We start from the raw sequence: 27,572 nt of genomic DNA, 5'->3' as shown, positions 1-27,572 counted from the left end.
TTTATTTGGGTTGGGTGCAGTCTCAGGGAAGGGGTTGCAAAAGGGAAGCCCAAACGAAATGTAGCTGCTGTTTCATGTGGACAGCTACTAGGTGACAGCTGAGTTCAGGGTGCAGGGGATCAAGGGTGCACAAACTGTCCCAGCAGGAATGTGATGTGCCCCCCCAGCCTTCCACTAACACCCAGGCCAGTGCCGGATTTACGTATAAACTAAACAAGATATAGCTTAGGGCCCCACTCTCTTGGGAGCCCTCAAAAAATTTAAAGGAAAACAAAACCGGATGTACATTTCCAAAATATAAGATAAAAAACCAATAAAATAAAACCTACATACAGCAAGGGTGTTTAGTGTTGTGCAGGCTCCTATGATGTAAGTCATGGGCCCCGCCTGCTAGCCTGCTCCCTGAACTATCACTGGTTTGCTCATTTCTATATACAGTGGACGCTCGGGTTGCGAACGCGATCCGTGCGGGATGCACTTTCGCAACCCGCAGTGTTTGCAACCCGTGTCTGTGCAGACGCGGGTTGCGATTCGGCGCTTCTGCGCATGCGCAAACTGTGATTTAGCACTTCTGCGCATGCGCAACTGCCGAAACTCAGAAGTAACCTGTTCCGGTACTTCTAGATTTCGGCAGTCCGCAACCCGAAAAAACACAACCTGAAGCAGCTGTAACTCAAGGTATGACTGTATAGGGTGCCCACATTCTGCATGGACTGGTTGCCTGGCAACATGTGCAAATGGCTTGAGATACCTATTAGGTCGATAAATTACCATATAGCATATATTCAACACAGAAAATGATGACAATTTGTTGTTGACAAAGGACAGCTGGAGATATAAAGGGCCCCATTACCTTCAGTAGCTTAGGGCCTAAATCTGGCCCTGCCCCAGACATCCCATTTACAGTGGGGTTTTTAATTTTTACTGAATAATTTAAAAGCTGATATCAAGTAAAGATTCCAAGTAATATCAGGAATAACTTGATTATAGTAAGAGCTGGAAAAGAGGTGGTGGACTCTCCTTCCTTGGAGGTTTTTAAGCAGAGGTTGGGTGGCCATTTGTCACATCTGATTCCTGCATGGGTTCTTATTGCACGGGGTTGGACTAGATGACCCTTGGTGCCCATTCCGGTTCTACAGTTCTATTATTCTACAATTTAAAATTCTTTAAAAAATAGAACCAATGTTTGTCTCTTTTCACATTAAATAAATAAGACCTGGTTTGGAAAAAACAACAACACATAACAGAAATTCTGTTGCTTGCTTGCCGGTTGCAGTAAAAGCTACGTTTAAAAAAATAAAAAATCGAATTCCTGTAGTTTCCAAGAGGAGCATCGAGTCCCGCCAGTACCTAATAGGCGTGCGCCTCTGTAATTTACCTACCTCTATGCCAGCGGCTCTCTGAAAGGAAGAAGCCAGCCAATGAAAGAACGAGTGACTGAATTATCCGCTTCGGAGCCAATGAAAGAGCGAGTGACGGAATTCTCCACTTCGGGCCAATCAGTGGCCTTGAAGTGCGGCGGAGGGCGTGGAAAAGAGAGACGCGGCCCGAAAGAAGAAGGCGGGGCCGACGCTGTTGTTTCCACCCCCACCAAAGCGCGCTTGAGCAAGCGAGCCTCCAATTGGTGAGCAAAGCAGCCAATGGGCAACCTGCATTCCGACGCCGACGACCAATCAGCGGCGGGGACTATAATATTTGAATCTGAGGAGAGCCGAGAGGCGGTTGGGGGGTCGACGCTGGAGCGGGGAGGCCGCGTTTGGTGAGTTGAGCGGGCGGCCGTGGGGAAGGAGAAGGCCCCATAAATTGGGGGGGGGGTGCGGGTGAAAGAAGGGGCTGAGGGGGTGGAGGACCGGTCGCTCGGCGGTTCGTTCGTCGTCTTATGAGTGGGGGAAACTTCGGCCGAACGCTAGTCCTCCTTCGCGGAGCGGGTCTGCGGAACTCCCTGCCACAAGATAGCCGCTTGTGGACGGCTTTCACAGTGAGGATTGGGAAGATTCGCGGAGGCATCAATCGCGGCTGCTCTCCAACGAGCGCGCTGTCCTCTGAATAATTCCGGGATATTAGGTGGCCTGCGATGCCAGTCCTTCTCGGAGTAGACCCATTGGAGTCAATGGCCATGAAGGGTTCTGCTCTGCCTCCGCAGCTGGGAGGCAGCAAATGCTTCTGGGTGCCGGTTGCTGGGAACCACAAATGGGATTCCCAGCTGGGGTACCTGGTCGGCCACTGTGAGACCTGGATGCTGGGCCCCCTTTGGCCTGATCCTGCAGCAGGGAACTTGTTGTTGTTTAGTCGTGTCCAACTCTTCGTGACCCCCTGGACCAGAGCACGCCAGGCCCTCCTGTCTTCCACTGCCTCCCGCAGTTTGGTCAGACTCATGTTGGTATCTTCAAGAACACTGTCCAACCATCTCGTCCTCTGTCGTCCCCTTCTCCTTGTGCCCTCCATCTTTCCCAACATCAGGGTCTTTTCCAGGGAGTCTTCTCTTCTCATGAGGTGGCCAAAGTCTTGGAGCCTCAGCTTCAGGATCTGTCCTTCCAGTGAGCACTCAGGGCTGATTTCCTTCAGAATGGAGAGGTTTGATCTTCTTGCAGTCCGTGGGACTCTCAAGGGTCTCCTCCAGCACCAGAATTCAAAAGCATCCATTCTTTGGCGATCAGCCTTCTTTATGGTCCAGCTTCATACATAGGGAACGTACTACTATGTGTTAAATTTGCAAACCACCCCTCATCCAGATATCTCAGGAAATGGTTAGACAAACTAGGGGCCAGATCTGGCCCAGTCGCCTTCTAAATCCGGCCCGCGGACAGTCCAGGAATCAGCGTGTTTTTACATGAGTAGAATGTGTCCTTTTATTTAAAATGTATCTCTGGGTTATTTGTGGGGCATAGGAATTCGTTCATCTTTTTTTCAAACTATACTCTGGCACCCCACAAGGTCTGAGGGACAGTGGACCAGCCCCCTGCTGGAAAAGTTTGCTGACCCCTGCATCAAGATGCTGTTTCGTAGCATTACATTCTTCCTGATTGCACATCCTCAAGTAGCCACTTCCTCTGCGTGCAGGGATGTTGTAGTTTTTTCTGTCTGGTCGATTTACAAGGAATTGCAAGTGGGGAAAGGTGCTGTTGCGCTCAAATCCTGCTTAAGGGTTCTCCATTGGGGCACCTCATTGTCCCCTGTGAGAACTGGATGCTGGACTAGGCTCTTCTTGTATATTGAGCTATACAAGACTCCTATTGCAGGCAAAGCAGGCAGTTGTTGTTGTTGTTTAGTCATGTCCGACTCTTCGTGACCCCATGGACCAGAGCACGCCGGGCACTCCTCTCTTCCACTGCCTCCCGCAGCTTCGAGGTCAAACTCATGCTGGTAGCTTCGAGAACACTGTCCAACCATCTTGTCCTCTGTCGTCCCCTTCTCCTTGTGCCCTCCATCTTTCCCAACATCAGGGTCTTTTCCAGGGAGTCTTCTCTTCTCATGAGGTGGCCAAAGTCTTGGAGCCTCAGCTTCAGGATCTGTCCTTCCAGTGAGCACTCAGGGCTGATATCCTAAAGCAGGCAGTACATTAAACTAACAGGGCGGGGGGGGGGGGGAAATGTCTGACTCAGCTTCATTTTTTGAAGTTTCCTTTGTAACAGAAGAAAATCTTTCATGGAAAGTAACAAACATGTACACTTTGCGTGTTCATTTTCAATCTGTGGTCTTTTTCACAGTTCGTTCAGTATGAGGCACTGTTGTCATAGACATCATGTAGTTGGAGGAAAAGGGAGGGGAGAGAGATGGGCTAATGTTCTTTGGTTCTACTGCATAGTGTTAGTGTACGTTTGGGTCAGCCTCATGTGGGTAGGTCCTATAGTACTTTTAAACAGTGTTTTGTTGCAATACCATTTACCTATGTTCGCATCAAAGCAAGTAGCTTGTCAATGTAAGTGAACTGGAAGGCAGTCCAAAAAACCTCTAGGGCAAGATCTTTGTCCTGGCAGCAGATGTGACAGACTTTGCTTTCCTGTCTTCTCCCTGCCAGCCCCATGAGCATCCCACCCCAAACTTCTCCAGAGGGTCTTCCAACTCTGCCTGCCAAGCAGATCTTGGAGACACCTGGGAAGTGTGTATCTGCACATGGGAGGTCCTGTTTGCATAGGCAGAAGTCTGTTGTGCAAGTGTGGCCACCCAACCTCTGCTTAAAAACCTCCAAAGAAGGGGAGTCCACCACCTCTTTTCCAGTCAAACAGCTCCTACTATCTTCAAGTTATTCCTGATATTACTTGGAATCTTTACTTGATGATATCAGCTTTTAAATTAGTAAAAATTAAAAACCCCACTGTTAATGGGATGTCTGGGGCAGGGCTGGATTAGGGCCCTAAGCTACTGAAGGTAATGGGGCCCTTTATATCTCCAGCTGTCCTTTGTCAACAACAAATTATCCCTGTTTTTGTGTTGAATATATGCTATATGGTAACTTATGGACCTAATAGGTGTCTCAAGCCATTTGCACATAACAAAATATGTATTTTATCAAAGTAATCGCCATGCAACCATGCAGAATGTAGGCACCCTATATATGTTGTTGTTGTTTAGTCGTGTCCGACTCTTTGTGACCCCATGGACCAGAGCACGCCAGGCACTCCTGTCTTCCCCTGCCTTCCGCAGTTTGGTCAAACTCATGCTGGTAGGTTCAAGAACACTGTCCAACCATCTCGTCCTCTGTCATCCCCTTCTCCTTGTGCCCTCCATCTTTCCCAATGTCAGGGTCTTTTCCAGGGAGTCTTCTCTTCTCATGAGGTGGCCAAAGTCTTGGAGCCTCAGCTTCAGGATCTGTCCTTCCAGTGAGCACTCAGGGCTGATTTCCTTCAGAATGGAGAGGTTTGATCTTCTTGCAGTCCATGGGACTCTCATGAGTCTCCTCCAGCACCAGAATTCAAAAGTATCAATTCTTCGGCGATCAGCCTTCTTCAGCCCTCTCACTTCCATACATCACTACTGTTGTGCAAGTAGGGTGCCACAAAAGGGCAGGCATCCATAGCCTATAATCTTTCTCACTTTGCATCTAGAAAACAGCAAGATGGCTGCCACTTTTGCTGCTCGGTACAAAAAGGACCTAAGTACGGAGGCCTTGAAGACAAAACTTGCCCACCGAAAGTCCATTTCCCAAAAGGAGAGCAGACACAAGGAATTTAATAAAGGCAGGCAGTTTGGACTCATTGATGTCAACACACAGGCATCAAGAAATGGTGAGCCTTCACTGCTGGAGGAGTCAGGTGAAGGATACTTCCTAAGGAGCAGCACAAAGCCAAGTAAGTAAAGACTTGCAACTCGTGTTTGACATTTTTAGACTCTGTCTACAAAGTTAATGTGCTACAGAGGCCTTATTAACAAAACAAAAAACTGATAAATGACCAAGTTCAGACGTCACCCACCCCAGAATTCCTAAGGCACCCAAATGTTAAGATGTTGAGGTGAAGTGGGAGAGGCTCATTTGCTGATGATAGTAGATTATTTATCAGAGTGGTTAAAAGAAAAAGATTGTGAAGAGCTCCAAAAAGATCTCTTGAAAGTGGGCGAACAGGCAGTAAAATGGCAGGTGCAATTCAATGTAAACAAGTGTAAAGTGATTCATGTAGTGGCAGATAATTTTGCATATTTAATCCTCTGGACTGAAATGACAACGAATGACCAGGAATGAGACCTCGGGGTAATAGTGGATAGGTAGATGAGTATGGCTGTCTCCAATTTAGGTCCCTTTTGGAAGTAAATCATATTGAAATCTGTGAGATGTTTTGATGTAAACACAGATGTGATTAGACTGTTAATTCCTCTGAAGTTATTCTGATGGGATCTAAAGTTATTTTTGCTTCCCATGTAGGCCAGAAATCAAGTGTTTCAGCTAAGTCTCGCGAACAGGAGCGTTTGGAAATGCTACAGCGTTACAAAGCTGAGAAAGAACTACGGAAGTTAAAAGAGCAGAGAAAGCCCATATTTAAATGTGGGCAATTCAAACCAGAGGCACCTGGCTTCCTTTCAAAACCATCAAGTATACCGGTGCTCAGCAAGCCAAGGGAGACTGTAACAAAAGCAGCAAGTGTGGTACGTGTACTTAACTCTCCTGTCTTTCTTTTCCATGTTGTTGGGTTGTCCTAGTTTGTCCAAACCAGAGTTGAATATTATGGTTTGAAATAGGTTCTGATTTTGGAGGGGCGGTATGCCTTATGTGGACCAGAAAAACAGGATTGGTGGGTAGTGGTTAAGGAAGGAAGGAATCAGCTTGATTCACAATGGGCACTCCAATAATTGATGTCTGTTATGTGTAATTGTTGACGCGGGTGGCGCTGTGGGTAAAACCTCAGCGCCTAGGACTTGCCGATCACATGGTCGGCGGTTCGAATCCCCGCGGCGGGGTGCGCTCCCGTCGTTTGGTCCCAGCGCCTGCCAACCTAGCAGTTCGAAAGCACCCCTAAGTGCAAGTAGATAAATAGGGACTGCTTACCAGCGGGAAGGTAAACGGCGTTCCGTGTGCTGCGCTGGCTCGCCAGATGCAGCTTGTCACGCTGGCCACGTGACCTGGAAGTGTCTGTGGACAGCGCTGGCTCCCGGCCTATAGAGTGAGATGAGTGCACAACCCTAGAGTCTGGCAAGACTAGCCCGTACGGGCAGGGGTACCTTTACCTTTTTATGTGTAATTGTGGTGCTGACAATTCCATTATTAAAGTCAAGGGCCTTCAGAGCAGGGTAGCTTGTTTTGAATAAGATTGTCCCCTGAAGCAGGATAAGGGAAGTACATAAGTTCTCATTTCAACCACTCAAGCACTTCCATCAGGGGAAGAATAAGATATGCATGCAACCTTCTAATGTTACTTGTGCACACATTACTGGCTTTAAGCACAACTAGGCTGTGCACACATTACTGGCTTTAAGCACAACTAGGCCATTCTTTCAGTTTGAAAACTGGTGTTTTTTTAGGGGGAGGGGGAATGCATCAAAGCACAATATTTCAAAGGAAATGACAGGATAGATCTGGAGTGTAGCTAACATTGTGTGTATACCACTTCCCAAACCGGCAGTTTGAGCGCACTGGGTGTAGGGTAAACGGTACTATGTACACAGGTTTTCACCTCAAAGTAGATAAATGTACCTTGTAAGAACAAATTTGAGCATGGGGTTTGCCCTGGGGTTTGCTGGTCACAGAGGTATGCTGATAGGTATGTTATAGAAAAATGGGGGGGGGGTGACTTTTGCTGCCCAACTCCCCAAGGTGCTGAGTCCCCTAAGTCCATAATCCATCAGAGACAAATGGATGGAGGCAAGATGCAGTGAAAGCAAGGCAAGTCTTTATTTTTCTGTTCCAACAAAGTTCCCACCCCTCCTGGTAAGGAGGTAAGAGAGACCAAGAATAAAGTGTGCAGGAACCTTTAAAGACATTTGAAATTGTCCAACCCCTTCAGTAGAGACCACCCTAAAAGCATCATGCATACATCATAGAAGGCGGTGGTCTGTCACAAAAATTTGAGAGTGTTGCTTTTTTCATGTCTGTCAGGATACCTGATTATGGTCACGGATTTTGGACAGCCTGGCCATCCTTTCATATGGTTGGCTACTCTGGTTAGGAGGTGCAAATACAGGGGTGTTCTTTTTTAAAAAAAATTGTTTATTGGTTAAAAATTTAATAGGAAATGTGTGTTTCTGGGGGTGATGTGTGCTAACTCTTTCTGTTGGGTATTCCTAGGAAACGCGGTTAACAAGGTCAAAGGTGAAGAACCAACTGCAAGAATCAATCAGACCACCAGCTAGACCACCGCAATCCGTGGTTTGTCTTACATTTTTATTCTTTTACATGTGGTTTGTACAGAAAAATGAGCTGCTAGAACTATCGCAGCTTGGTAATAAACCAGGGGTAGGTAGTCTTTATTGTTGCTGTTATTTATTTATTTCTGCATATGGGGTTAGGTTTGTGTGTTATGTGTTTGCAGCTTGAAATTAAGGGTTATAGCCAACTCAAAAAGTTTGTAGCTTTGCAAATGTTTTATGTTAATTTGAGCCCTTATAAAAATTTAATAGTAGCAAAGTAAATCCTTTTTTTTTTTTTTATAATATTTTTTATTACGTTTCTTTCCAAATTTTATACATTACAAACAAGGAGTTTACAAGAAACCATTTTTTTTTTTTAACAAAAATCCCAAATTGGACTTCCCCACCCCTTCCGATTCTGCGTTCTTTATATTAACAATGTCAGCAATTTGTTACCTTATGTCATACCTTATTGTAACTTTTGCATGTTATGTATCTATATTCAATGTATTATATCAGAATTTTTATACCTTTAAAATAAACGTAACATGTTCAATTTCATATTATCTCCTTTTCTCTTTTATCACTTAGTTTACTATTTACTTAATCATAATTGCTAAAGCGTATCATTTTCAAATCATGCACCGTCTTAAAATTCATACAGTTTGTAATACTTTTGCAAGTAGTCTTTAAACTTTTTCCAGTCCACCTCAATTGTTTCTACATCCAAATCTCGGATTCTGCCGGTCAGTTCAGCTATCTCCATGTAGTCCATCAACTGCGTCTGCCATTCCTCCAGCGTGGGTAAATCTTGTGTCTTCCAGTTCTTTGCGATGAGTATTCTTGCTGCTGTACTAGCATACATAAACAAAGTTCTGTCCTTCTTTAACACTTTCTGGTCTACCATGCCCAACAGGAAGGCCTCTGGTTTCTTGGGAAAGGTATACCTAAATACCTTTTTCAACTCATTGTAAATCATTTCCCAGAAAGCCTTAACCTTTGGGCATGTCCACCAGAGGTGAAAGAAAGTCCCCTCTGCTTCCTTACACTTCCAACATTTATTGTCAGACAGGTGATGTATCTTAGCTAACTTGACTGGGGTCATGTACCACCGGTATATCATTTTCATAATGTTTTCCTTCAAGGCCGTACTGGCCGTGAATTTCATTCCGGTGTTCCATAACCTTTCCCAGTCTTCAAACATAATGTTGTGTCCAACATCCTGTGCCCATTTAATCATAGCAGATTTAACTGTCTCATCCTGTAAATTCCACATAAGCAGCAAGTTATACATTCTAGATAGCAGCTTTGTCTTTGGTTCTAACAATTCTGTCTCTAGTTTCGACTTTTCCACCTGGAAACCAACTTTTTTGTCCATTTTGAAAACCTCTTGAATTTGAGCATAATGTAGCCAGTCTCGCACCTTATTTTTTAGTTTGTCCTGGCTCTGCAACTTCCAATTGTCTCCAATTTTTTCAGTCAATTCCCAATATTTCGGCCAATAGGCCTCCATATTGGGTCTTTTTCGGGCCTTGGCCTCCACTGGTGATAGCCACCTCGGAGTTTTACTCTCTAGTAAGTCTTTATATTTCATCCAGACTGCAAAAATTGCTTTTCTGACAATGTGGCTTTTAAACAATTTATGTGCTTTAACCTTGTCGTACCATAGGTATGCGTGCCATCCAAAAGCATTATTAAAACCTTCCAGATCTAGGACATCGGTGTTTTCCAACAAAAACCAATCTTTCAGCCAGCAGAAGGCTGCAGCTTCATAATACAACCTCAAGTCCGGCAGGGCAAACCCCCCTCTTTCTTTCGAATCTGTTAATATTTTAAACTTTATTCGGGGCTTTTTGCCCTGCCAGATAAATCTAGATATATCCTTCTGCCATTTTCCAAAGCAATCCACTCTGTCCACGATCTGTAAGGTTTGAAACAAAAATAACATTTTCGGCAACACATTCATTTTTATAGCTGCAATTCTTCCCAACAAGGAAAGTTTCAATCTTGACCAAATTTCTAAATCCTTTTTAACTTCCAACCAACATTTCTCATAATTATCCTTAAATAAATTCAAATTCTTGGAGGACAAATAGATCCCAAGGTATTTCACTTTTTTAACCACATTCAGTTCTGTTTCTCTCTGAAACCCCTCTGTTTCTGTAATTGTTAAATTTTTGGTCAGAACCTTAGTTTTTTGTTTATTCAACCTAAATCCCGCCACCCGACCAAATTCAGATATAAGTTCGAGAACTCTTTTTGTACTGGATTCTGGCTCCTGCAGTGTCAAAACTAGGTCATCTGCAAAAGCTTTCAGTTTATATTGTTTCACTCCGACCTCTATCCCTTGTACCAACCGGTCCTCTCTGATCATATTCAATAGCACCTCCAGGACTGAAATAAATAACAGAGGGGATAGAGGGCACCCTTGTCGTGTCCCTTTTTCAATTTTAAATTCCTCCGTCACCACATTGTTCACTATTAATTTAGCTTTTTGTTCTGAATAGATTGCATGTAATCCATTCTCAAACCCCCGTCCCACTCCCATCCCCTCCAAGTTCTTCTTCATAAACATCCAAGATATATTGTCAAATGCTTTCTCCGCATCAATAAAGATTAACACCGCCCTTGTGTTCCTGTTAATCTGCAAAAGTTCTAAAATGTCAATGATGTTTCTAGTGTTCTCATATAAATGTCTACCAGGGAGAAAGCCAGCTTGGTCTTTATGAATTACTTCATTTAAGACTTTTTTAAGTCTATTTGCCAAAATGTCTGCAAATATTTTGTAATCCACATTTAGGAGTGAGATGGGACGGTAGTTTTTAAGCTGAGTCTTTTCAGATTCTGACTTAGGTATCAATGTGATGAAGGCTTCTTTCCACGTTTCTGGTGCCCTCTTCCCATCCATAATCTGGTTACATACCTCCAACAAAGGTTGTATCAAATAGTCCTTCAGAACCTTGTAATATTTGGAGGTAAGTCCATCCGGGCCTGGGGATTTGCCTAGTTGCATATTCTGAATGGCACCTTCAATTTCCTGTGTGGTTATTATAGAGTTCAAGATTGATCTTTTATCTTGAGTTATTTTTGATAGTCCATTTGTCTTTAAAAATTGATCTATCTCTGATTCTTTCTGGGGCCCCTGTGCATACAGTTCTTTGAAGTATCTGTGGAAGCACCTCCTAATTTCTTCTGGTTTCTGTACGGTCCTTCCATCAATCTCTAAATTTGTTATCGTGTTTAGCTTTTGTCTTTTTTTCAGCTGCCAAGCTAGCAGCTTTCCACATTTATTTGCTGATTCAAAAGATCTTTGCTTCATCTGTTTTATTTTCCATTCAATCTCCTGATTGATCAATTTTGAGTATTCTGCTTGGTGGAATTTAATTTCTCTCAGCACCTCCTTGGACTTTGGTTTGGTTCTCAGTTTTTTTTCTCCTTGGTGTATTTTCTCCAATATTTTGTCCTTCTTTCCGTTCCAGAGTTTTTTCTTGATTGAATTCTGTTGTATCAGAAACCCTCTCATAACAGCTTTACTTGCGTCCCAGATCGTTCTTTTTTCAACTGTAGTATTCAGATTTATCTCAAAATAGTCCTTTAATGTTTTTTGGGCCTTTTTCACAATCTCTTGATCTCTTAGTAGTGTGTCATTCATTCTCCATCTGAAGGAACCGGGTTGAGTTAATCTAAGTTCTATTTTCAAGGCGTTGTGGTCGGAGCATGTTTTTGGGCAGATTTCCACCTTTTTAGTCTTGGGTGCCAGCCCCCTGGAGGTCCAGATTTGGTCGATCCTTGACCAAGACAGGTGGGCCTCAGAGAAAAAAGTTCCTTCTTTACCTAGGGGGTTCTTTGTCCTCCATATGTCGATCAAATCCAGATTGTCAGTCAGTTCGAAAAAAGTTTTGGGCAGTCTGCCATCAGATGTTAAGTTTTGGTTGTGAGACTTATCCATATGTGTAGACACCACTCCATTCATATCTCCCATCATTATGATGTTAGCATAGTCCAGATAGTCCAGCAACGTCTCATGCAGCTTCTTGAAAAATTCTGATTTCCCGTCATTTGGGGCATAAATTCCTAATATCAATATTTTTTCTCCTTGGGTTTGAATTTCAATTGCCAAAATTCTTCCTTGTTCATCCTTAAATAGAAATTTGGGTATCAGGCTCTCCTTAGCATAGATCACCACTCCTCTTTTCTTTACTTTGTCAGACGAAATAAATTCTTGGCCTAATCTTTTATTTACCAAAACCTTCCTGTGGAGCCTGGTCACATGGGTTTCTTGTAGGCAAATAATATCCAATTGTTCTTTCTTCAATATGTGAAATAACCTCCTTCTTTTCTCCGGGGAATTTCCGCCATTTATATTCCAACTGAATAGCCGCAGAGACATCCTGAACTATTCTGCTACACCTAGAGCGGTGTATCTTCTTTCTCCTCTGGTTCCGAAGGTGCAGGTATTGCTCCACCTGGGTTGGGTATAGGCCAATTAGCTGCTGCTTCTTTTTGGAGGTCTTCTCCGTGGTCGTGCTGGAACTTTTGTAAGTCCTCTGGTGATCTTATTTTAACCTTCTTCTGTTTGTAAGTGAATGATAGCCCTTGTGGGAACTCCCACCTATAAGGAATTGTGTTGAGTCTCAGTAACTTAGCCAAATCTGAGTAGGTGGCTCTCAAGTCCAATAACTGTTTAGGAATATCTCGATAAATTTCCACCCTTTTCTCTTGTATCACAATTGAGTTTTTGAAGTGTAGGCCTAGTATTTTGTCTCTCTCCTCCCTTGATCTCAAAGCTATTAAGCAGTCTCTGGATCTATCTTTTCTTACTAATCTTCCCAACCGAAAAGCCGATACAATTTTAAAATCAATTTCTTCTTTTAAGTCCCAGAACTTTGTAAACTCTGTTGTCAAAAGTCCTTTCAAATCTTCTTGTTCAATTTCTGGGACTGCCCTTAGTCTAAGGTTGGTCTCGCGATTTTTCAATTCCACCAACGAGAGATAGGTTTGTTGGTCCCCTATCTGTTTATGAAGAGGCTTGACTTCCGCTTTAACTTCCTCGACTTCTTTTTTAGCTGATGTTGCAATTTGAACGGCTTCCCCTGCCAATTTACGATTCTCTTCTGTTGCTCCTTGCAATTTTTCAATTGCTTGAGTATGTTGGGAAACCTGATCTGTCAATTTCTGAATCGAGGATGTTGCTTGGTCAATTTTTGTTGATTGGTTATCAATTTTTTGATTTATTGCTGACAGTTGTTCCAAAACTTGTTTCAGTACTGCCTCAGCTCCTCCTGCTGCCATATCTTCCTCTTCAGATTTTTCAGGCTTTTCGGTTTCTACTTTTTGTGTCGCAAGCACAGCTGAAACTGATAATCTACGTCCCTGAGTTAAAGTTGTTTGCAAAAGCTGTGCTTGCTTTTTTGCTTTCTCTTTCTCCTTAGCTTCCTTAGCTTTGGCTGCTCTTGTCTTTCCTGTGCCACTCATCAGTCAACGTTCAAGGTCAAGTGTTGTAATCCCATGGGAAAGGCAAGTCCAGAATTAAAAACAGTCTATTGAGAGAAGGTAAACAAAAAAAAACTTTCCCAGGCCTCTGTATTCCCAATGTCCTCTAGGGGGAGTGCCACCAAAGTTTTAGTAAGAAGAAGGTAACTTTCCACAATTAAAGTCTCTTTGTTCCAACTTTAAAAACAATTTTAAAAGCAAATTAGTTCCAGCATGCTAAAAGAAAAGTCCTGCAGAGCCCTTTTCAATATATAACAAAGTTCCAGCAAGGTGCCTGCAATTGTATCCACTTCAGCTAGATGAGCTCAAAAGTTGCAAAAGTATCTGGAAGCTTGCAACAGTTCCGCAGTTTAAACAACTTTACCCGGCCACCCGGGAATTTGGGGTTAGAGTCTTCCCTTGCCCTTGGGGTGTCCGCTCCAGGTCAATTTTATGCTGTATTTATTCTTTAACAGTAAAATTCAAATGTGCACGAAAGTCCCGATTTAAAGCTTCAAAGCTTCCCTGTTCACAGCGCTTTCCGCTCTTTAGACCGTCTGCTTTGATCTTGAAAGCAGTGTCGGAAGACGGACTTCCTCTTTCTCGTCTCCCGTTTTTAGCCAAATTTTCCGATTTAATTTGTAAAATCTTAGGTCCTTACTCACGGGTTTGATGTTTCAGCCCGATGTTTCTTGGAAGAAAGGTCAGCGCTCATCCGTGACAGCCGCGCGGCTTCGCCTCCGCAGAAAGAGCGATGAACCCACAGCACCGCTCCCCCTCCTTCACTCCGGAGCCCCTTACGGGGTTCCTTTTGTGATTTCGGGGTCGCTCCAGGTGCCCGCCGGGTCCCACGGCCACGGACTCACTCTGCCCGTGGTTTATCTTAATGGGTTGCCGCTGCGCCGTCGCGAGCAACCCTTTTCTGCGGTGCCCCTCTTCAGAGCTCGAAGAGGTCCGCCATCACGGTTTTGCGCCGCCTCCGGAAGTCCGTAGCAAAGTAAATCCTAACCTACCTATATATGTTCGGCCAGAATATTTGCAAGTGGGCTTATTTGCAAGAATAGATGTAAGGTTCATATAACTGAGGCAATTGTCTATTGGTAAACTGTGTGTGTCTCACAGTAACAGTTATGTATTTATGAAACCCTGACTCTATTTCTCTCTATAGATGGTACCTAGCAAGGGTTCCACTCTGCAAACAGCTCAGCATAACCAGAGGCAGATCTACGTCGACAAACCCCCCAAAGAGAGGAAAGGTAAGCATCGTCATCCAAACACTGCAGGATTGCCCCAAACCTTTTGGGGCTACTATACGCGTGAGTTTCTGGATAGCGTAGTGCTAAAGCACTGCTCCTGGAGCTCTGAGTTCAAGTCTTCCATTGAACTACTGGGCATGCAAAGCAATGTGGCTGCAGTTGGAATTGGTTGCATTTGTTAATCGTATGAGTGTGACTCCCAACAGCCACGTACAGAAATCTATTGGCTCCCACGGCAGGTCCTGTCCAGTTATCAGGTCTTCTGTGAATTAATGCCACGTACAGCCTCTGCTAAAACGCAGTAGGACTTGATTCTGAGTAGGTTGTGCTGTCGACGTCTTGCACCCAGAATGTGAAATGTTTTAAGGAGTACACATCATCCTCTCTCTCTCTCTCTCCCCCACCTTCAGGGATACAGCCTTCAACTTCCGCAACTGCTGCTAGAAGAGCTACAAGGGCCACCGCTGCTGCCGTGACAAAAATACCACAGATATCTCGGCCCGCTGTGAGTGCAGGTGAGTGAGGTAGTAAATAGCTGTGGATTGGGGAGTGAAATGTCAAGCAATGCATATAGCGACAACTCTGCATTTTCTTCTTGGCCCAAATTGAGCTGCCTCATACTGAGTCAGCCATTGGTCCATCTAGCTCAATATTCTGTACACTGACTGGAAGCAGCACTCTAAGATTTCTTTAGACAAGGTTCTATCCCAGCCCTAACTGGAAATGCCAGGGATTAAACCTTGGACTTTCGGTGTGCAAAGCAGATGCTCTACCACTGAGCCCTTCTCAAATATTAATGCTGTAGTAATGCTCCGGCCGGGACGCAGGTGGCGCTGTGGGTAAAACCTCAGCTCCTAGGACTTGCCGATCGCATGGTCGGCGGTTCGAATCCCCGCGGCGGGGTGCGCTCCCGTTGCTCGGTCCCAGCACCTGCCAACCTAGCAGTTCGAAAGCACCCCCGGGTGCAAGTAGATAAATAGGGACCGCTTACTAGCGGGAAGGTAAACGGTGTTTCCGTGTGCGGCTCTGCCTCGCCAGGGTAGCTCCGTCACGCTGGCCACGTGACCCGGAAGTGTCTGCGGACAGCGCTGGCTCCCGGCCTATAGAGTGAGATGAGCGCACAACCCTAGAGTCTGTCAAGACTGGCCCGCACGGGCAGGGGTACCTTTAATGCTCCGGCCACGCGCCCCTCCCTCACCTGTCCTTACCATTTTTGTAAATAAAAATATGCCCTTTTCCCTTATGGGGTATCCAAGAGCCCATATAGAGTCCTTACGTAGGTTCCCTATTGGTAGGAGAGAATAACAGAGGCCAACCAGAGAATATTGAGAAGCAAAGCAGCTAGTAAGCTTGATCTTTATTGATCTGTTGCAACATGGTGCTCCCCTCACTCGCCGGAAAGGAGGAGGAGGACCCCCAAAAATGCTGTGCAAGGACTTATAAAGACTTTTGAAATTCCCATCCTCTAGATCCAGACCACCCCCAGAAACATTATCCATACATCACAGAAGGGGTGTAACCTAAGACCACCCCTCAGATACATCACAGAAATCAAAATGGTTCCAGGTTGGTCTTCCTGTGCTGATCTATGTATGTGCGGTTATGAGCATTACCATATATCTAAGACCATAAAATTCCTATCACACATAGGAAGCTGCCTCATACTGAGTCAGCCATTGGTCCATCTAGCTCAATATTCTGTACACTGACTGGAAGCAGCGCTCTAAGCTTTCTTTAGACAAGGTTCTATCCCAGTCCTAACTGGAAATGCCAGGGATTAAACCTTAGACTTTCGGCGTTCAAAGCAGATGCTCTACCACTGAGTCCTTCTCAAATATTACTGCTGTAGTAATGCTCCGGCCACGCGCCCCTCCCTCATCTGTCCTTACCATCCAGCTGGGTCAGGTTCAGAGAAATGGCGGCCAGCAGCATATACTTTTTATAGGACAAAATGCATCAAAAGGGTAGTTGCTGCCACCACTCCCTTGTGCCAGGGCACCAGAAAACGTAACTCAAGGGAGAAAGTTATGCTTCCTAGTTACCGGCTGCCCTGCCCTACAAGTTACTTTCACAAAAATGCAGGCAGAAATTCCACAGGTAGTGTGTAACTGATTGGTCAGGCTTCTGGACTCAGACTTCCCCCCAGAATGGCACACAGGACAAGAAAAGTTCTCTTTTTAAAATTTATTTTAAAAAAACAGGTTTAAACATACTTTAAAAAGTAGGCACATTCTCTTATACATTTCAAACAGAAAACAATAACGTGGTAAAGTATAGCTAGCTAACATACTTACAAATGAGAACAAAGGCAAAGTTAGTAGAATTTCAAAGTCCACAATGGAATCTGCATCTCAAAGACAGAAAATATCTTCACAGGCAGGACGACTGTCAGCAAGGTGGTAAGCTGACAGATGGGCGAATTGTGGATTGCAGAGGCACCCCGGCTACATTCTCAGAGTCTTTATTTCTAAAACTCACGGAACTCCGATCCAATCAAAATTCTTGATGATGTTTAAATTCACCAATGGTCAGCTAATTGACTAATAGCTTAACTTGGGACAGCTGAGCTTGTTAATTCTCAGGAACTTGGATCAAAAGGTTCCTCCTTATTTTCAGAGACTCACCAGAAACCCATTCTCAGAGTGATTAGGGTTGATAACTCATTCACACCCAGACAGCTTTGTTAAGTACCAGGTGCTAGAATACCACTAATCACTTGGAGAGTTTCTTTTTGCAGATGCCCACGATAAGGATTCTCACTCCCAGAGACAGCAAGTCTCCACTTAAAGCAACAAGAACGCATTCCCCATAAATCCTTTGGCCTTTTTGGTCTCCCCACAATGCTTTGCTTCTTCACTACAACTGCCCTTCCCAAATATCTGGGGTGTATCTCCATAGAAAGCTTTTGAGAAACTTCTTTGACTTGTCCTTCCTTGTTTTGATGAGCTTTTCAGAACCTTGCAGCTTTTCTTGTTTTAGGTTTTCCGCCGCAGAAAAGGGAAGCAAGTAACAGCAAGCAGCAGCAGAGAGGGGTCAGAAATGCAAAGGCAACAGTAAGTGTCTTGGCTTTTCCTAGTGTTTCGCACACTGCAACCTTCATATCAATAATCTCTACAGCCCTGTTTATTAGATTGCTGTTATCAACATGTAGCGGGGAAAAGATTAAGAATCATGAGCAGGATTCGGGGACCGGGTGGCCCTCCATACGTCAATGGACTTCGCTTCCCATCAGCCAACATTTCCAGTGTTATCTGCTTTTCTAGTTGTCCTATCTGCATGCATATTTCTAGAAGGGTAAGAATGATGGAAACGTGTGTGTGTGTGTGTGTGTGTGTGTGTGTGTGTATCACCCTTATAATGCATTTAGGGTGACATGTTGTCTGCTCCTTACTGGCTGAGAAAAGTCCATATAATTCAAGGAAAAAAAAACCTTTATGTCCTGTTACAGGTGTTGAGTGGCGTGAAAGAGAATCATTCAGTGGAGCCTCTGATCACCCAAATCCCTTTGGCTACAGCCGCAAAGCTGAAGAAAGAAAACGTGGAGAAAGAAAACCTTCCAGCCCCTATCATCCTGGCTCCTGCACCACAAAGGAGAGAGCGCTCATTTGCCCCTCAGAATTTTGTGTTCAAGCCTCTGGAGGGTTTGACCGCCTACAAAGTCAAGCCAATGTCCCCTTCCAAGGCAGATGTATTTCTGTCGCCCAATCTTTGCTGGAGCCCTGCAGAGACCGCCAGGTAATGGGCTACCATAGGGTCCTCTGATGAGATAAGGAGTTGCCCAAATGTTTTTGTAACATCTCTCTGACTTCTGCAAAAATTGTCCTTTTTAGAAATTAAAAATTGGCACTTCCAGCTCCGAAGGTTTTACTATGAATTGCTGTGGACTTTAGCCACTCTTGATGTGCATCAATTGATAGACCCATGAGATCTGGGAAGTCCTTTAGAGTTGACACCTTGACTCAGGCCAATATTATGAAGGCTCAGATCCAGTGTTCAGATTTCCTGAGTGAGCTGAATATTTGCAAGCTGAATATTTGCAAGCTGAAGGCTCAGATCCAGTGTTCAGATTTCCTGAGTGAGCTGAATATTTGCAAGATATTAAAAAATATCAGTGGAAAGCTGCCTGCTGTTTATTTTGAAGTAGCTGTGGCAAATGAGTGCACTGCCTTGACCCAGTCAAAATGCCATGTAAAAGAAGCAGCCCCCCCCCGCCATTCCTTTCCTTGCAGGAGAGTTTCTGTGCTATGTCATTAATAGAACTTAATGGAACTGCCTAAATGCTTTAATGTTCTGTCTATTCAGATGCTTGCCTAATAATAATAATAAATTTATTTACCCTGCCCACCTGGCCGGGTTTCCCCAGCCGCTCTAGGTGGCTTCCAACAAAAGATTAAAAATACATTAAAACATACATGTAAAACATAATGCCAAGTAAATTATTATTTTTCCTAGCAAAGTCCCTGGAGAAGGTGCTCTGGAAGCTTTGCCACAGGACTGTGGGCTTAAACAGAAGGTCTCTAGCCCAGGAATGACAAAGGCAGATCTTGAGGAACATCCATCTGTACTTGAATTTCCAGATGCTAACAGAGGTGTGTCGGAGGGGGGAGAGCGCTTTTGTAGCATAGTTGCTAACTTTCAGCCAAAAGTCCCATATTCCACTTTGAACTCACAACAGGTCCTAGTCAAGTTGCCCTTCTCCCAGCCCCTTCACCTGCATTGCCAACCTGCCTTATAGTTTTGTTGTAAGGCTTTCCTAAGCTATCGATCTGTTCATATGGAATATGTATCCTGCTTCATAGCACCACAAGGCTTTCATAGCAGCTAATGAAAGTTTCAAATTTAGGAACAGGAATTGCATGCTGTTCGTGTGATGTCCACCCGAAATACTTCAAACATTGTAAAACACAATTAAAATGCTAAACCTATTTTTAAGATTGTGCCATTTAGTGGACTGAAGCTCAAGTTGATTTATCATTGCAGCTGAGACTGGAAAGTGATACAGTCTTGAACTGTAAGCTGTTGCAACTTCCTGTATCCTCCAATAGCACCTATTCAGGTTACAGACACTTCAGGTTATAGACTCCGCTAACCCAGAAATAGTACCTCAGGTTAAGAACTTTGCCCCAGGATAAGAACAGAAATTGTGTGGCAGCGGCGCAACAGCTGCCATTAGCTAAAGTGGTACCTCAGGTTAAGAACAGTTTCAGGTTAAGAACGGACCTCCGGAATGAATTAAGTTCTTAACCCAAGGTACCACTGTATTACAGTTTTATGGATATACAGTATAAGTTTAAACTTGATAAGTCATCAAAAGGCAGGCAATTCATTCAACCAAGCGGACTGACAGAGTTATATTGTGGCATGATTTTTTTCCTGTACTTTTTACAGTCTTCTCTGTAAAAATATCCTTCATCTTTCAGAATGTGTAACTGAAGAAACAATGGATGCGACTCCCTTTGAAAAGCAGATCAATGCACAGAAAGTGGATCTGCCAGCCAGCGATTCATCTGACCCAGCAGGAGAGCCACCACACAATGTGCCCTATTTCAGGTTTGTACAAAAGGGCAGAGGGGTCCAGACTGATACACTTGGGAGCGTGACTGAAGAGAACACTGGCTGATGGAACACTCTCTTGATGGGCAGTCCTTCTGCTTTGTATGAGATTCACTTTGCCATCAAAGTAACTGCAGAGCAAAATGCTTGACCCAGTAAAAGGCACTTTAGTTAGCTGCCCTCTTCCCTTTGAGCTGCACTGTCTCTAAAGCTCCTTTTTAGCCCGTTCATCTGGCACACTTTCCCTCTCACTCAGCTCAGAGCCCATTGACACCTCAAACACATCTGAACTCTTAAATGGAGGGGTTGGCTCCGTTGGCACTGGGAAAGCCCTCCACAGATGTCTTGCGACTTAGTAGAACAGCATGAGAACTTATTAATCATCCAAGGAGTTTACCTCTCTCCCAGATTTATCATTATCATTTCTCTAAAACCATTTTATGCTGTGGATCGTTAGTACAATATTCAATATATGCAGCAATATCTATAACTGAATTAAATGCATCATCATACTAACGGGGCCTCAAATGGTAAATAGGTTTTTGCGGACCATTTTATCCTCACAACAACCATGTAAGGTTGGTTAGGCTGAGAGACCAAGGTCATGTGTGATGTAGGGGATGGTTGGATGGGCCAGGGCCTGGCAAGACTGGGCTCAGATCCTTACCTGGACACACATCTCCCGGGGTGACTTCAAGGCAGTCACCCTCTTTCGGTGAAACCTCCAAAACAGGGCACGTTGTGGGGAAGAAGCGGGGAACCCTTAGAGATGCCACCTGAAGCTCTACTGCTGAAGGTTGGAATGCAAATGCAAATTATTTTAAAGGGCTGGGAATTGGAGCAAGGTTCGTGTGAAGCCCACCCTGTCTCCAGTATTGCCAAGTACAGTGGTACCTCTGGATGCAAATAGGATCCGTTCTGGAGGGTGGGTCACGTTTTGCCGCTTCCGCGCATGCGCATGACGTCATTTTGAGCGCTCCGTTACTTGGTCACCGCGGAGCATAACTTGAAAACGCTCAGCCTGAAGCACATTTAACCCGAGGTATGACTGTACTCAGGGACGTGGGTGGCGCTGTGGGTTAAACCACAGAGCCTAGGATTTGCCGATCAGAAGGTCAGCGGTTCAAATCCCCGTGACGGGGTGAGCTCCCGTTGCTTGGTCCCTGCTCCTGCCAACCTAGCAGTTCGAAAGCACGTCAAAGTGCAAGTAGGTACCACTCCGGCGGGAAGGTAAACGGCATTTCTTTGTGCTGCTCTGGTTTGCCAGAAGCGGCTTAGTCATGCTGGCCACATAACCCGGAAGCTGTCTGCGGACAAACGCCGGCTCCCTCGGCCTATAGAGCGAGATGAGCGCGCAACCCCAGAGTCGGTCATAACTGGACCTAATGGTCAGGGGTCCCTTTACCTATGACTGTACTCATTCTGTCTGTGTCCTTTTTTAAAGAAACCTCCTTCGGTGTGAGGCAGAGAGACTGGCATCACATTGCCTTGAGTGGGACGGAGCAGCTGAGGCGGATATTCCAGAGGATGGTAAGTGAAGAAGCTGAAGGAGGAGTTGCAAAATTGCTGTCCTGGATGGAACAGTTTGCTCAAGTCTGTTGCCCGAGTGGCTTTGGCTTTGACACTCCCAAGCTACACAAGCGAGATTTGTACGAATTAGGCTTCTTAAATGTCTCATCAAAAACATTATTATACATAATGAAATATTCATTTCCACAGCCAAAGATCTTGTCCGTACCACTGTTGGGCAAACCAGGCTGCTGATAGCCGAGAGATTCAAGCAGTTTGAAGGGCTGGTAGATAACTGTGAGTTCAGACGCGGAGAAAAGGAAACAACCTGTGATGATCTGGATGGATTCTGGGATATGGTGAACTTCCAAGTAAGATCTCTATATTTTAAAGCTTGTCTCATATTCAGGTGGTTCTTCAAGAGCACATTGTCATCCCACAACTTCAATACAGGACATTTATCCTTCCCACTAGCATTGTATGCAAATTAGCTTTGGGAAGCTGTTTCATGATTTCTGCAGGTTTAGCCGTTTGCTTTTTACCCTGTAAATTTCTTGAGCATTAAGGGCTCTTTGTCTTGTTTTTCAAAGAATGCAGCCAAATGAAGCTTTAAATTTAAGTCACTTGGGGACCTTTTAAGTAACAAGCAACATTAATCAGTTTAATAAATACGGCTAATTGAGCTGGTTAGTCCTGCCATCGTTGTTTCTTTCTCATTGCTTTTGGTTTTCTGAATATAGGTAGAAGACGTAAAGAAAAAATTTGAGAACTTGAGGAAACTCCAGGAGAATGGATGGCAAATGGCAGACAATGTCCAGGCCAAGAGACCCCTCAAGGTATAAGAGGCTTCCGTAATTCTGCTCTTGGGTTGTCAATCTAACAGGACAGACTTTCCCAAAGCAACTCCAGGAGGTTGCTTAAAAAAAAACCCCACAAATACTTCTCTCACTTTTTGGAGTAGATCTTCAGTAGGCCTCTAGGCAGGAAACCAACCTTTTCTCTCTAGGGTAACTGTCACTTAGCATCAGCAGCTGCGACTGAAACAATCACAGACTGCACTCACACCACTGAGAGCCAGTGTGGTGTAGTGGTTAAGAGCGGTAGTCACATAATCTGGGGAACCGGGTTCGCGTCTCCGCTCCTCCACATGCAGCTCTGGGTGAACTTGGGCCAGTCACACTTCTCTGAAGTCTCTCAGCCCCACTCACCTCACAGAGTGTTTGTTGTGGGGGAGGAAGGGAAAGGAGATTGTTAGCCGCTTTGAGACTCCTGAAGGGGAGTGAAAGGCGGGATATCAAATCCAAACTCCTCCTCTTCTTCTTCTTCTTCTTCATTGCTGACCCAGGTATCCTTTGTGCTGTATTTTGGTTTGTAAGCTCACTGGGGATCATGTTTTTGTTTCGTCCAACCAAAAAGTGGCCCATGCCATCCCCCATCCTCACCCATCATCCTCTTGCTGACCGACAGGGCAGGGTGGGAGACTGGGCACTCTGACCAGAGTCGGGAGAGGGAGCCCTGTGCGGTTCTTTGAATTTGTGCAAACACGCAGTTCAAATAATAGAAGGTGCCAGAGAGAGATGCTTGCTAAGAGTGAGCTGTAAGACTTGCAACCTCCAGGTCAAGCTCCCTGCTCTCAGTATGCGGTGGTGGTAATAACACCGGTCAACCTTTCAGGGGTATCGGAGATAATGTGAAGTACACTGATTGCTTGAAATGTGTTCTAGAGAAGTAAATCAAAGAGTGCCTTTAGCAGGAAAAATCAGGGTTCCATCTGCACACTTTTAGCTGAAATTCCTGCATTGCAGAGGGTTGGACTAGATGACACTTGGGGTCCCTTCCAATAATTCTGTTAATCTAACCAGTGATTTTGCGGTTTCCGTAGTGAGTGGAGTCCATGTCATTCTATAGTTCACCACTAGAGGGCTCTATACTCTGAACTTTTGTCAACCTGGGGGCCCTGCAAATGTTTTGGAACTACAACTCCCATCAGCCCCTGTCAGCACAGCTGGGCTGGCACAGGCTAATGGGAGTTGTCATCCGAAACATTTGGAGGTCCTCAGGTTGGTGAAGGTTGGTCTCACAGGATAATAGGCAAGCTGTATTTGGCTAGCCCTAAAGTTACTGTAGGACACGGGTGGCGCTGTGGGTTAAACCACAGAGCCTAGGACTAGCCGATCAGAAGGTCGGCTGTTCAAATCCCCGCGACGGGGTGAGCTCCCATTGCTCGGTCCCTGCTCCTGCCAACCTAGCAGTTCAAAAGCACGTCTAAGTGCAAGTAGATAAATAGGTACCACTCCAGCGCTTCCCTGGCTGCTGTGGGAGGCGTGGGGAACCTTTAGTCCTCCAGGTGTTGCTTAAATTCATCTCCCACTAGCCCCAGCGAGCATGGGCAGGGATGCTGGTAATTTATCAACATCCAGAAGGCTGAAGGGTCCTGCACTGTGCCAGTTTTCTGTCTGAGCTCTTAGAAGGTGTCGGAGAGAGGGGAGAAAATGCTGTCCTGCCTTTTGTCTTTCAGAAGAAGGCAGCCCCTCAAAGGGCAACCAAAGCAGGGGGTGGCTCGGTTGAAAGGAGAGCAGCCCGAAAGCGCCTTGCAGCGATAAAGGCAGCCGTGAAGAACAAGATGAAAGCAGAAGGGCTGATGGTGGAGGCTGCAGGTCAAGAAACCCCAAAGGAAGTGGAGAAAGTGACGTTCGATGGAGGGTTTTTCAAAATTGAATCACCCAGGCCCTTCCCAGGTCAGTGTTGGAGCAGTTCCTTCTGTGAGTGAATTTGGGCGTGAAGGGGAAGCTTCTTTGCTGCAGGGGGCACCTCTGGAAGTCTAGTGCGCTTCTAGTGAGCATGCCTTACTGAGTTACTGGGAATGAGGAGCCTGGAGGTGATGGTGAAGCAGGTCTCTCTTTAGAAAAGGAATAGTAGGTAGGGGAACCATGAATTTATCTCCCCAGCCCCTACCCCAGACCAAATGTTTTGGTTATACATACTGTGAGCTAAGAGGCAGTGTGTGTTCTTCCTGTTCTCCATAGACATACACACCCACCACACAGCACAAAGGTTTATTGAAACAACTCCAAAAGTGAGAAGACTCAGTTCCTTGGTTTAAGACCTCTCCTTTAATTGGGCCTCGTAGCCAGTGAGGATTTCACTCTCACTTTTTCAAGTTCCTAGCTCATTTTCCAGGGCATTTACATACAAAGGATATTCTTCAGCAATCCCATTGAGAAGTTTTCAGGGTATGAATGGTGGAAGCCATCTCCTAGTTTTCTGAGTGGACACAGCTGGCATACCAGTCCAAACAGGAAGAGAGACTGGAGCCAATCTTCCGCCATCCCCTATGTCAGATTTAAGCAGTTTCTATATGTTTCAGGACATGGGGCAATTCTGAAGAATTCAGATTTTCTATTGACATGCATGACATCCTAATAGAATATCCATTGATTTATTCCTCCTCTCTCCACTGCACAGGCAGGACTCCTCAATCTACAAGCAGGACTTCCAGGCGGATGACTCCAAGATCTGCCAACAGAGCCCTGCTTCAGAGCTGTGCAGATACCTGTGTTGTAAGGCTAGGCACGCCAACCGCGTCCAACGCCATTCCTCCTCCTTCGGATCCAAGTGCAGTGTTGGAACCTGCCAGAACTGACCTCTGCTGCATTTCTGAACAATGGTACGCAGTGGGCCTGAATGTGAGCCCTTTTTGGCTGGTGCAGAAATGACTGTCTGTGTTAGTGAGATCCAGATGAATCGCCTCGTCAGTGGCTATTTCCAGATCGAACTGAAAGTCCATCTTTTCCGGGGTGAGGAATCTGTGGACCTCCAGATATGGCTGGCCTACAGCTCCCACCAGTGTGATCAACAGTCAGGGATGATGGGAACTGTAGTCCAGCATCATCTGGCCACAGCCTCCCCCTTCCCTGCACAAGGAAAACACAGTGTTTTGCATAGTAAACAGCAAAAATTATTTTGGGTGTTCACACACAAAGCATGAAACAGGTCCGCTTTATATTTGTCCCCACCACAGTTATTCTGTCTTGGTGAATAGAGGCTCCATTCAGCCCCCAAGGTTTATGTAGGCTGGTGCTGTTGAGCAGGTTAGTTGCAGCTGCTGGGTTGGATCCACCCTGAGCTAGAGGATTGGAACTCAAAAGCTGAAACCCTCATTTGCTTTTGCCACCTCTTGGGGCACAACCAATACCTGCTCTCTTCCTGCACCACAGCGCTCTGCTCAAGACCTCTGCCTTCTTTTCCCTGTGCCAGATGATTGGTTGTATGGCTTGGAGTTGAATTGTCATTGGAAGCTGTTCATTTTAACTCGTGCTGAAAATGCCCTTGCGGAGAGCACAACCTAAAAACTCGCTGCCTTCCTCTCCCATCTCAGTTCCCTCCGGCAAAAATGCACAACCCAATTTTTGTTGGCCCCAAGTACAGCTCTGTCACCTCGGTCTCTTCCAGTGCTGAACACAGCATCGTGATATTTTGTTTCCAGCTGTAGGAAAGATGCGGCTGGGGCAGGGGGTGGGATCCTGCTGCTGGCATATTTGCCTGGGAGAAGCAGCTGTTCATTTCAGACAAGTGCTTCTCTGTGCTAATTCACGCTGTAAACTTTGCCCTTGTAATTGTTCGTCCAGTATCTTGGATGTAAACTGAGAGGGAGAATTTGGGCCGCCCTTGTCAGCTGTCATTCACACCCATGCCCACCTTCCCCCAAAATGAACGTTTTAAAAACTTAACATGCAAGTTTCTGACTGATGATGAACACATGTGGTCTCCCCCCAGTGACATCCAAGCTGTGGAGGAACCCTGTGCTACAGCAGAAGACATGGCGAAAGAAGCTGCTGTAAGTTGTATCGTCTGTGTTGAATGTGTGCCTGTCCTGAAAGTTCAGAACGGCCCCCATCTCATTTCGCTCCTTGAAATCTCTCTCTCTTCCTTCCGGAACTCTTAGGATGTACAAACAGCCACTTGTGACTGCCGATCACCCTTGTGTGATATAGATGACTTGATTTCTACCGATTCTCAGGGCCTGGAAGGTTCCATTGATAAAATAGAAGTTCCAGAAGCTACAGAAGAGGTGAAACAGATGATTGCAGATCTGGGCGAACAGGATGTTCTTTCATGGAGTCCCAAGGAGGATTCCCAGCCTGAAGGAACCTGCTCCCAGGCTGAAGAACTGCCCACTCCAGAATGTCAAACAGGTAGATTTCCATGGGGCTTTTTAGGCAGCGGGAAGAACATCTGGCTGAGGTCCATGTATTATTCTGTGATTACATGAACAGTTCGGAATGTGAATTCAAGGAGCTGCTTGTATCTCACTCACCACATTGTGTTTTTGGTGCACTTTAAAGACTAACAAATGCATTGTGGCATAATCTTCTATGGAGGTTACAGCCTGCGTGATCAGCTGCTTTAAGCTGTAGATGGAAGGAGGAATTCAGCACAGGGCTGTAACAAATGCTGTTTGGAGGCTCTCCTAACCCCACTGAGCCAATATGGGGGCCCGTGGGAGACGAGGGGGAACCCCAGTCGCTCTAGACCTTGCAAGGGCTAACAGGGTTTGTCAAATCTGGCCCAGAACCTTTAGTCTGCCACCTCAGGCTTGTTTTTCAGGAAAAGGAAGTCTCATTGTGAACAGTGTGGCAGACTTCCAAGTTCACATGTGAAGCATTGGGGGTGGGTGTCTCGTTGCTCCTATATTCTCACCCTGCTGTCAGTTCCTTGTGTTTGACTACTATATCTTGAAATGAAGATATTTCCTATTTGTTAGAGGCAACTCCCCATTTGTGCAGGGGTTGCATTCTGAGTCATTATGCGCTTGCATGAAATTGCATAGAATCAGAACACCCGTTGAAAAAGCCTCCAAACACTGTGTTCTGCCCCCTTTGGTGACGTTTTCGCATCACCTCTGGGTTCAGCACTGTGTGCACATCTGCAGTTGCGCACACATCAGACATGTCCCCAACAGTCACTGCCTGTGCTGGTTTTGAGATGGGACAGCGGTGAGTCCTT

General features: G+C 45.3%; 1 protein-coding gene and 1 non-coding gene across 4 annotated transcripts in view; both read left to right on the top strand.

The window, feature by feature from the left end:
- Positions 1-1,652: 1,652 nt before the first annotated feature.
- Positions 1,653-27,572, top strand: part of DLGAP5 (DLG associated protein 5) — a 28,007-nt gene continuing 2,087 nt past the window's right edge. Inside the window, exons 1-17 of one of the 3 annotated variants that reach the window (XM_053389927.1) lie at positions 1,653-1,759; positions 5,046-5,288; positions 5,858-6,078; positions 7,715-7,795; positions 14,417-14,504; positions 14,915-15,019; positions 17,484-17,557; positions 17,953-18,239; positions 18,957-19,093; positions 19,925-20,054; positions 21,502-21,587; positions 21,777-21,937; positions 22,307-22,402; positions 24,085-24,304; positions 25,032-25,233; positions 26,343-26,403; positions 26,512-26,761. In XM_053389927.1, coding sequence (XP_053245902.1) covers positions 5,057-5,288; positions 5,858-6,078; positions 7,715-7,795; positions 14,417-14,504; positions 14,915-15,019; positions 17,484-17,557; positions 17,953-18,239; positions 18,957-19,093; positions 19,925-20,054; positions 21,502-21,587; positions 21,777-21,937; positions 22,307-22,402; positions 24,085-24,304; positions 25,032-25,233; positions 26,343-26,403; positions 26,512-26,761 — 2,431 coding nt within the window. In that variant the 5' untranslated portion in view covers positions 1,653-1,759; positions 5,046-5,056. Of the gene's footprint in view, positions 1,764-5,045; positions 5,289-5,857; positions 6,079-7,714; positions 7,796-14,416; positions 14,505-14,914; positions 15,020-17,483; positions 17,558-17,952; positions 18,240-18,956; positions 19,094-19,924; positions 20,055-21,501; positions 21,588-21,776; positions 21,938-22,306; positions 22,403-24,084; positions 24,305-25,031; positions 25,234-26,342; positions 26,404-26,511; positions 26,762-27,572 lie in introns of all 3 variants that reach the window. The other 2 variants (XM_053390010.1, XM_053390105.1) reach the window with 2 other exon arrangements.
- Positions 14,654-14,788, top strand: LOC128403075 (small Cajal body-specific RNA 14). The gene has a single exon (XR_008327859.1). It is a non-coding gene; the product is annotated as a small Cajal body-specific RNA 14 (non-coding RNA).

The sequence above is a fragment of the Podarcis raffonei genome, chromosome 1 (genome assembly GCF_027172205.1).
Source record: "Podarcis raffonei isolate rPodRaf1 chromosome 1, rPodRaf1.pri, whole genome shotgun sequence".
NCBI lineage: Eukaryota > Metazoa > Chordata > Lepidosauria > Squamata > Lacertidae > Podarcis > Podarcis raffonei.
Note: the sequence above shows the minus strand (reverse complement) of the source record. Positions and strands in the feature narration are given on the sequence as shown.